Source organism: Puma concolor, chromosome C2 (assembly GCF_028749965.1).
Source record: "Puma concolor isolate L17-30 chromosome C2, mPumCon1.1.hap2, whole genome shotgun sequence".
Lineage (NCBI taxonomy): Eukaryota > Metazoa > Chordata > Mammalia > Carnivora > Felidae > Puma > Puma concolor.
Window position 1 is genome coordinate 22,249,400 of NC_141675.1, and position 10,895 is coordinate 22,260,294.

The following is a 10,895-nucleotide window of genomic DNA, read 5'->3' on the forward strand; positions in this document are numbered from 1 at the left end:
CTCAGTAAAGTAAATCTTCAAAAAGACAGAGTCTTAGAATTGGAGTTTTACCTCAGGGTTTTCTTTTATATACCGATTCGAGGAGGTATATAACCTAACCCTAGATGATTTATATAATCGGTTCTTGAGCTCACGCTGTGTTCTCACTGCCAGTCCAAATGTTGCAATAAATGGGGTTCCCTGCCACCATCAGGCATGGGTGGAATTTACAACCCCGATATGTCTTCTCCCTCCCTCCTTGGGGGAGAACTCTGGAAACAACTCTGGTAATCCTGTAGTTCAAGTTAAATATGAAAATAAATTCTAATTTTTTTTTTTTATTTTTTTAAAAATTTTTTTTTTTTCAACGTTTATTTATTTTTGGGACAGAGAGAGACAGAGCATGAACGGGGGAGGGGCAGAGAGAGAAAGGGAGACACAGAGTCGGAAACAGGCTCCAGGCTCTGAGCCATCAGCCCAGAGCCTGACGCGGGGCTCGAACTCACGGACTGCGAGATCGTGACCTGGCTGAAGTCGGACGCTTAACCGACTGCGCCACCCAGGCGCCCCTAATTTTTTTTTTTTAAAGGAGAAATAGGTTCCATGGTTTCATTTGGTCTCTCAGATTTAAAAGCTTTATTTTAGAGTAAAGCGAGTGGAGTGGCAAGAAGAAACCTTAGGCTACATTGGGATTCCCATATATGTCATCAGCCTGCCCTTGCTCTCCCACAGTGGGACGCTGGCTTCAGTGGAGGGTTTCCATCAGCCCAGTCTCTGTCTCCACCAGCAAGGAGGGACTAACCAGGAAAATGGATTTTGCTGTAGAGCAGTAAGCACCAAGTAGTAATTTCTTCCTGTACTCCCCCCCCCCCCCCCCAACTCCCCTGCCTTTCCCTCTTTGCTTGAAGGTAGAAAACCAGATTGTGCAAACCCTGCGGAGGCTAATATTGAAGAATCTGAACCAACTCTCCTGATAAAGCCAGAAGATACTGTCTTAAAAGAACCAGGGAGCTCAGAAAAGACTCTCCGGACACTTCTGAGGCCAAGTGATAAAGTTTCTAATCACTATAAGACAACTTCTTCTGAGATCAATGCGGTTGTAGGAGCTGTTCCTTCTCTTTGTGAGTATGTCACGTTATTTGCTGAGTTCTAAAAGGATCAGCAAACATAGAAGTGTTCTTTGTCCTTGTATTATCCCCAGTCTCTTATCTTCATTAGGCTGTTTCTCAAAGCCTAGGACCTTTCATTCAGTTCTGTATTTGAAGCAACCAGGGGGGTCTCAGTAAATGTAGGGAGAACTGAACTATTGTTAATGATGACCCAAGTAATATGATTCTCTCAACACTAATGAAATTGATCTTTGATGAGCAGAATATTGAATATTACGCAGACTTCACCAACTGTTAGGAGACTTATAAACCATGTGATTCTTAGCTACAAACAGATTTGCCTTCAAATATTTGAAGAGCTGTCACAAAACTCTTCTCTGTACCTTCATTCTCCTTCTGCTAGTTTGCTAGGGCTGCCATAACAAGTACTGCAAACTGGATGGCTCAAACAACAGATATTTATCATCTTATGGTTTTGGAGGCTGAAAGTCTGAGGCCAGGGTATTGATGGGAGTTGGTTCCTTCCAGAGCTGTGAGGGAGAATCTGTTCCAGGCTCCTCTCCTAGATTTTGACAATTTTTGGTGTTCCTTGGCTTCTGCTGTATCACCCTGATACCTGCCTTCACCCTCACATGGTGTTCTCCTGTGTGAGATGCCCCCTTTTGTAAGGACCCCATTCACATTGGATGTGTGGCCTACTCTACTCCAGTATGACCTCATCTTAATTAATCACAAATACAATGACTATTTTTTTAATGATTTATTTATTTTCTTTTTTTTAATGTTTATTTTTGAGAGAGAGAGAGAGAAAGACAGAGCATGAGCAGGGGAGGGGCAGAGAGAGAGAGGGAGACAGAATCGGAAACAGGCTCCAGGCTGCAAGCAGTCAGCATAGAGCATGATGTGGGGCTCAAACCCACAAACCGTGAGATCATGACCTGAGCTAAAGTTGGATGCTTAACCAACTGAGCCGAAGTTGGATGCTTAACCAACTGAGCCACCCAGGCACCCCGCAATTACTCTGTTTTTAAATAAGGTCACATTCTGAGGTACTGGTGGTCAAGATTTTAACATACAAATCTGGGGAGAATATAGTTCAACTCATAACACCTCATTATCTTAATATTGAGCATGATGATTCTTGGCTAGTTAGAAAGATTATTTTATGTTGATCAAGATCACTTCCTGAGACTAAGGACATGACTAAGGATTTGCATGTTTTTCTTAACTGGATTTTTTAGATATGCCATATATTCTGGTGTAATGAGCTTCTATCCCATTAGAATAGTACTGTCCAATAAAAATATAATTGGAGTTATATGTATTTAAAAAATTTTAGTAGCGGGGCGCCTGGGTGGCGCAGTCGGTTAAGCCTCTGACTTCAGCCAGGTCACGATCTCGCGGTCCGTGAGTTCGAGCCCCGCGTCAGGCTCTGGGCTGATGGCTCAGAGCCTGGAGCCTGTTTCCGATTCTGTGTCTCCCTCTCTCTCTGCCCCTCCCCCATTCATGCTCTGTCTCTCTCTGTCCCAAAAATAAATAAACGTTGAAAAAAAAAAAAAAAAGAGAGAAAAAAATTTTAGTAGCCACATTAAGGAAAAGAAACAGGGAGGGGCGCCTGGGTAGCCAAAGTTGAGTATACAACTTTGGCTCAGGTCATGATCACAGTTTGTGAGTTTAAGCCCCATGTTGGGCTCACTGCTCTCAGTGCAGAGCCCGCTTTGGATCCTCTGTCCTCTCTCTCTCTGCCCCTTCCTGCTTGCACTCTCTCTCTCTCACAAAAAAAAGAAGGAAAAAGAAACAGGTGAAATCAATTTTAATAGTATATACACTTTATATATAATACATAGATCTTCCACATACCTTTTCAACAAGTAATCAATACAATATGATTAAATATTTCACTTTTTTGGGAGTACTAAATCTTTGAAATTCAGTGTGTATTTTACCCTTACATCACATCTCAACTTGGACTAGCCCATTTCTTTTTCTTTTTTTCTTTTTTTTTAAATATTTCTTTTTTATTTTTTGAGAGAGAGTGAGTGCATGCATGCAAGCAAGGCAGGGGCAGAGGGAGGGGTAGGGAGAGAATCTCAAGCATGCAGAGTCCAATGCAGGGCCCAATCTCATAATGTGAAATCATGACGCAAGCCGAAATCAAGAGTCAGATGCTTAACGGACTGAGCCACCGAGGCACCCCCGACTAGCCCCATTTCAAGTGTGTACTCAATAGTGACAGGTGACTGGTAGCTACTGTATTGTATAGCTCAGTTGTAGAATGTCTATTTTCCTCTCTCATTGATGTCCTAGGTTATCCCATCTATGGTGTTCCAACCATTCGGTCTGATATCCCTGCCCCCCGAATTCGTCGCATCAGTGATAGAACTAATTATGGTGAAGAGGGCAATGCCTATTCATTACTACATCCTACCATCTTTGGCCAGAAAGGAGTGTTTGAAAGAGACTTCTTCAAGATAAGATCTAAAAAAGAGGTAGAGTGTATTATTTCAAAAGAGTTGAAAGACATGTCAACTTTGCGTAAACACACAAAGATGAAAATGCTTATTTATCAACAACTATTTAATTTTAGACTTTTAAAAAGTTGAGCTTTTATGTTACAAAAGTCATCAGGATCCCCAAATAGAGGATTCTTAAGGATACTATTTAGTTTGGTTGTGACATTTTGGTACAATTGTTGGAGCAGAGTAATGATAGGAAACATTACTCTCATATGATACATCCACTAGGACCTATGTATAAAAAGAAATGTTTTCCTAAGGAACTCAATCAAAAGAGATCACTCCTTTCCTTGTGTAAGTATCTCATGGTTTTATATCTCCAACACCAAAGAGTAGGCATGAGAAGGGCCACTCTGCCACCCTCCTTATATACTGCTATCTGATTTAAAATATTCCATCCTGTTGCCACGTCCTTTGTCAGCCCATGTATCTTGTTTCTGTTTTGTTTGTTAGAAAACATGGTCCTCATATTCCAGGTGATTTTCTTCCTAGGTGGGTTAGAAAACAGGAGTGACCAGCTACATCAGAATAGCCACTAGGGTTCTTAGGGCCAAGGATTAATAGCAATGCATGGTCAGCCTGCTTGATCTGCACTCGTGGAAGGCAGCGTGTAATCTAGGACACAACTGCTGCTTCAGAACTCTCATATCCAGAGCTAGGAATGATATGAGGAGACATGTAGACATATGATGCTTTCTGAGACTTCAGATGAAGAGTTGATTACTTGAAAATTTACTAATTCCTACCTTAGTTATGACAGATTCATTCTAACAATTCATCCCCACTGAGGTAGGGGACAGAGGAAGGGAGAAATTCAGAGGAGAGGCCTTTTGCCTGGCCTTTGGGACCACCCCAGGGGATCAGACAAGGGACACCCCAGACTGTGTTTTCACATCCCTTAATTACTCTAACGGCCACATGAAATGGAAGTTCAGGGTTGCCAAAAGAAACAAAAATCTCCTGCTTGTTGCATGTTGCCTAAAATTCTTTTAACTAGGAAGTCATCCTTTGTCTCACACATCTGGAAAAAAAAAGAACCCAGATGAGTGGCTGGAGTGAGAATGGACGGGTTTCTGGAAAGATCAGCTAATCTGTGTATTACAATGGAATGGGGACCTAAGGGAGGGATGCCTCCTGAGGAGGGGGAAAGGAAGTGGAGGAGGAGGCCATTTCAGGAGTTGACTCTGTGGGGACACTCCTTACCTGTCACTGTGGGTGGGGCAGCAGGAAAACGCTGTTCTGCACAGGGGCACTTAGGTGTTTTGCTGTACAACTGCAGCTTCTGCAGCTCTTCTGAATTTCAAGTGTAGTTGATCATATGGTTAATTTCCCAGGAGGGCACATCATTTCTCCAGGATCTTTAAATTGTTAAGATTCCGCTTAATAGATGTATTCTGCAACTCTTCTATTTCTTTGGCTTTCCTATTCGCTGTCTAACCTTTCTATTTCCCTCTGCTTTTTTTTTTTCTGTGTGCTTCATAATAAATGTTTTTCCTTCTTTAAATTTAATTTTTTTTTCAAATCTTTTATTTCCTCTACTCACTCTAACATTTCTTTCTACTTCTATGTCTTATCTTTCCTTCCTTATGTTTTCCCTTAATAATTATCATTGCAGAGAGGTTGCTAACCAAAGTTTGCTAGCTTTCAGTATGTTCAGATTTTAGTTTGCTCAGTTGTTCATGCATGCTTTATCTCTCTGGCATTTGCACATTCACAACTGTAAAGTTTATATCGGGCCAGTTAGGGACATTTTATAAATGATCCTATTTTAGAGAAGGGAATTTTCAAGGGGTTTACCTGACATACACAAGATCCTAGTGACAAGAAGTGAGTGAGATGGAACTTAAATCCAATGTGTCTTCTCTAACTTTTTATTCTTTCTGCTTGAATTTGGCTGCTACCTTAAAAAAATTTTTTTTAATGTTTATTTCTGAGAGAGAGAGAGAGTGCGAGCAGGGGTGGGGCAGAGAGAGAGGGAGACACAGAGTCCGAAGCAGGCTCCAGGCTCTGAGCTGTCAGCACAAAGCCCGACATGGGGCTTAAACCCACGAACTGTGAGATCATGACCTGAGCCAAAGACGCTTAACCGACTGAGCCACTCAGGCACCAACTACCTTTTAAAATAACCAGAAACACTTAAATAGTTGAAAGTGATTTTATATATGGGTTAGTATAGGTGAATACCCTCTTAATTGCATTAATGCTTATTTATTTATTTTGAGAGAGAGAGTTAGAGTGTGAGTGGGGGAGGGGCAGAGAGAGAGGGAGAGAGAATCTCAGTCTGTCAGCGCAGACCCCAACATGGCTCATTAAGATCTCACTAACCATGAGATCATGACCTGAGCTGAAATCAAGAGTCAGATACTTAACTGATTGAGCCACCCAGGCACTCTAAAAATATTAAAGATATTAAAATACAAATTTAAAAACATAGATCTCAGTCTGACTTTCCATTTTTCCCCTAGATTGCAGAGATATTATGTAACATTGGTGTCAGGCTTTCTGATGAAGAATTTGAAAATGTATGGAATCTTGCATCAAAAAAACATCACAGAGGAGAAGTTTCTGTAGAGACCATCAGAAATGTTCTGGATGAGCTACAACATGCAGACCGGATCAAGTGTAAAACAACCATGTGATATTTTTGGAGTTCATTCATTTAAAAAAAGAAATGTTAAATCTGTGTTCATTAAAATGTTGAGTCCATTTTGGTTTTAGATATGTTAGATGTCAGTAGTCACTGAAGTAGGACTCATATGCCTATGTGTATTGCTAATAAATTTGATTTGGGATTTTAAGATTTATTGTATTGTTTTCTGTAAAACACCAAACAACTTGATGAGCACTTAGAGTTAATCTTTCATCTCACCAAAGGCCTAGTTCAGAATGATGTAGATGTTTGTAATGAAAGCATTGTAGACAGATGCTTAAGAAGTCTATGCATTTTAGTTGGTTGAATGAAATTCAAAGTCTAGTTTGTGATACTAGGTTGACAAAATTTTGCCTTCAATCTTTTGTTATTTTTCTCTTGAGGTGTCACTATGACAGAATGTAAGCTTAGCAAGCTTTCAATCCGTGTTAGCATCTGAGGAAAACAAACACAAGGAGCAGAATTTAGAGAAGAAAAGCTGGGGTTCCAACAATGACACGATAGCCATTAGTTTTAATGGCTATTTAATATTCCTATGGCTATTTTAATGGCTATTTAATATTCCTATGGCCATTTATAGCAGCATTATCCACACTAGCCAAATTATGGAAAGAGCCCAAGTGTCTATCAACTGATGAATGGGTAAGGAAGATGTGGTGTTTACACACACACACATACATATACCCCCCCACACACTAGAATATTACTCAGCCATGAAAAAGAATGAATTCTTGCCATTTGCACTGATGTGGATGGAACTAGAGTGTGTTATGCTACATGAAATAGGTCAGTCAGAGAAAGACATATCAAATGATTTCACTCATATGTGGAATTTAAGAAGCAAAACAAATGAGTGAAGGGGAAAAAAAGAGGCAAACCAAGGAGCAGACTCTTAACTATAGAGAACGAACTGATAGTTACCAGAGGAAAGGTGGGTGGAGGGATGGGTTAAATGGGTGATGGGGATTAAGAAGTGCACTTGTGGGGCGCCTGGGTGGCGCGGTCGGTTAAGCGTCCAACTTCAGCCAGGTCACGATCTCGCGGTCCGTGAGTTCGAGCCCCGCTTCGGGCTCTGGGCTGATGGCTCGGAGCCTGGAGCCTGTTTCCGATTCTGTGTCTCCCTCTCTCTCTGCCCCTCCCCCGTTCATGCTCTGTCTCTCTCTGTCCCAAAAATAAATAAACGTTGGAAAAAAAAAAAAATTAAAAAAAAAAAAAAAAAAAAGAAGTGCACTTGTGATAAGCACCAGGTATTGTACACCTGAAATCTATGTGCACTGTATGTTAATTAACTGGAATTTAAATAAAAACTTAAAAAAAAGTCTTCCTATGGCCAGAAAAGCATATTGCCCTTAAAGTATGTGAAGAGGACACAGCTGACCCACCATTACTTGCAGCTTTAGAGCACTCTTAGTAGCAAATTGCACACAATCATTTCCTCTCATGCCTTGGCCCGCTGATGCTCTGGCCTGATGAAGCAGGGATGGTGAGAAGGTGTGACCTCAGCATAGTGTGTTCTTCCTGTACATCAAAAGCACCAGTGTGGGTTAAAGCCACCACTGAAGCTTGATTAGTAATACAACTTGATTAACTGAATTATCAATAAAATGTATTCCGTCAATGTTTTTCTGTGACAGACTTTGAATTTTGTTGTTCATTGTCTATTAGTATGAAAAATTACTGTTTAAGATACTGTCGTTACAGTGTAGTCTACCATTACTTATAAAAGAGAGAGAGAGAGAGACCTAAAGTTTAAAAAATTGCCCATTCTCTAGAAAATGTAATTTTATAATTCATTTATTATATGGGTAATTTATTTAAAAAAATATTTAAGTTTATTTATTTTGAGAGACAGAGAGACAGAGACAGAGACAGAGAGAGAGAATGCATGAGTGCAGGGGAGGGGCAGAGAGAGAGAGAGGGAGAGAGAGAATCCCAAGCAGTCTCCATGCCACCAGCACTGAGCCTGAGGTGGGACTGGAACCCATGAACCGTGAGATCATGACCTGAGCTGAAATCAAGAGTCAGATATGCAACCAACTGAGCCACCTAGGCGCCCCATAAAGCCACTATTTTCAAGACTAAGGGACATAACTGACTCTCCTAATACATAAAAACAAACACAGGAAGTTAGACAAGCGGCACGTGGGTGGCTCAGTTGGTTACACATCTATTTCAGCTCAGGTTCAGCCTCGCATTGGACTCTGCACTGACAGTGGAGAGCCTGCTTGGAATTCTGTCTTCCTCTCTCTCTGCCCCTCCCTTGCTCATGTTCTCTCTCTCTCAAAAATAAATAAACTTAAAAAAAAAAACTAAAGTAGATTAATCACTTATAAAACTGTATCGAGGTTAAAGCACAAAAGCAGTAAAATCAATTATACAAAAGTCAGTCAAGGGATTCACAAAATAAAAGGTTGCAAAGTATGACATTATGTACATAAAACATGGTTGGTGGGGAGTAAAAACTTAGTGCTTTTAGAATGGGTTCACACCCTATGTTTGACAATATTGCTATGTGCATAAGATGTTATATATAAGCCTAATGATAACCACAAATCAAAAATGTATAATAGTCCTGTCAGTTAAGGGTCTGACTCTTGATTTCGGCTCAGGTCACGATCTTGCAGTCATGAGATCAAGCCCCGCATTGGGCTCTGTGCTGACAGCATGGAGCCTGCTTGGGATTCTTGCTCTGCCCCTGCTCTGCACTCTCTTTCTCTCTCTTTCAAAATAAATAAGATTTTTTTTAAAAAAGGAAAGGAGGGGCGCCTGGGTGGCGCAGTCGGCTAAGCGTCTGACTTCAGCCAGGTCACGATCTCGCGCTCCGTGAGTTCGAGCCCCGCATCGGGCTCTGGGCTAATGGCTCAGAGCCTGGAGCCTGTTTCCGATTCTGTGTCTCCCTCTCTCTCTGCCCCTCCCCCGTTCATGCTCTGTCTCTCTCTGTCCCAAAAATAAATAAACGTTGAAAAAAAAATTAAAAAAAAAAAAAGGAAAGGAAATAAAAGATCTCTAAATTGGCAATGAAAAAGTAAGACTTTCACTAATTACGGTTGACATGATACTAAATATAGAAAACCCTAAAGACTCCACCAAAAAACTATTAGAACTGATAAATCAGTGAAGTCACAGGATATAAAATTAATATACATAAATATGTTGCATTTTTATACACTATTAATGAAGTAGCAGAAGGAGAAATTAAGAAAACAATCCCACTTAAAATTGCACCAAAAATAATAAAGTACCCAGAAATAAACAACCAAGGGGGTGAAAGATCTGTATTTTGAAAACTATATATTGGGGCGCCTGGGTGGCTCAGTCGGTTAAGCGGCCGACTTTGGCTCAGGTCATGATCTCGTGGTCCGTGAGTTCGAGCCCTGCATCGGGCTCTGTGCTGACAGCTCAGAGCCTGGAGCCTGTTTCGGATTCTGTGTCTCCCTCTCTCTGACACTCCTCCGTTCATGCTCTGTCTCTCTCTGTCTCAAAAATAAATAAACATAAAAAAAAATTTATAAAACTATATATTAATGAAAGAAATTGAAGAAATCACAAGTGGAAAGATGCTGTGCTCATGGATTGGAAGAACAAATATTGTTAATATGTCTATACTACCCAAAGCATTAAATATCCACATATTTAATGCAATATCTATTACAATCCCAACATTTTTCACAGAACTAGAACAAATAATCCTAAAATGCATATGGAACCACAAAAGACCCTGCATCAAAAATAGACACCGTAGATCGATAGAACAGAATAAAGAGTTCAGAAATAAACCCATGCTTTTATGGTCAATTAATCTATGACAAAGGAGGCAAGAATATACAGTGGGAAAAAGACAAATGGTATTGAAAAAACTGGACAACTACATGGAAAAGAGTGAATTTGGACCACTTCCTTATACCATAAACAAAAATAAAATCAAAATGGATTAAGGACCTAAATGTGAGACCTGAAACCACAAAATTCCTAGCAGAAAACATGGGCAGTAATTTCTTTCATATCAGCTATAGATACATTTTTCTAGATATGTCTCCTCTGGCAAGAGAAACAAAAGGAAAAATTAAAGTATTGGGATTACACCAAAATAAAAAGCTTTTGCATAGCAAAAGAAACCATCAATAAAACAAAACGGCAACCTACTGAATGAGAGAAGATATTTGCAAATGATACATCAGATGAGGGGTTAATAACCAAAATCTATAAAGATCTTATATAACTTAACACCAAAAAAATATTAATAATAAAAGAAATTTAAAACTACAATAAAAAATAGTCCAATTAAAAATGGGTAGAGGACCCGAATACCCATTTTTCCTAAGAAGACATTAGGATGGCCCTACAGACACATGAAAAGATGGCCAAAATCACTATCAGGGAAATGCAAATTAAAACCACAGTGAGATATCACTTTACATATGTGAGAATGGCTAACCTAAAAAAACATGCAAAAACAAACAAACAAACAAACAAACAAACAAGTGTTGGCAAGGATGTGGAGAAAAAGGAACCTTTGGGTGCACTGTTGGTGGGAATGCAAATTGGTGTAGTCACTCTGGAAAATAGTATAGAGGGTCCTCAAAAATTAAAAATAGGATAACCATATGGTTCAGTAATTCCACTGCTGGATATTTAGCCAAA

At 40.0% G+C, this 10,895-nt stretch overlaps 1 protein-coding gene across 2 annotated transcripts in view; it reads left to right on the forward strand.

Annotated features, from left to right (window-relative positions):
- Positions 1-6,402, forward strand: part of EFHB (EF-hand domain family member B) — a 50,788-nt gene extending 44,386 nt beyond the window's left edge. For both annotated transcript variants that reach the window (XM_086674204.1, XM_025913834.2), the window contains 3 exons: positions 888-1,100; positions 3,396-3,577; positions 6,070-6,402. In XM_086674204.1, the coding sequence (XP_086530330.1) occupies positions 888-1,100; positions 3,396-3,577; positions 6,070-6,243 (569 nt within the window). In that variant the 3' untranslated portion in view covers positions 6,244-6,402. The remainder of the gene's footprint in view (positions 1-887; positions 1,101-3,395; positions 3,578-6,069) is intronic.
- Positions 6,403-10,895: the final 4,493 nt, after the last annotated feature.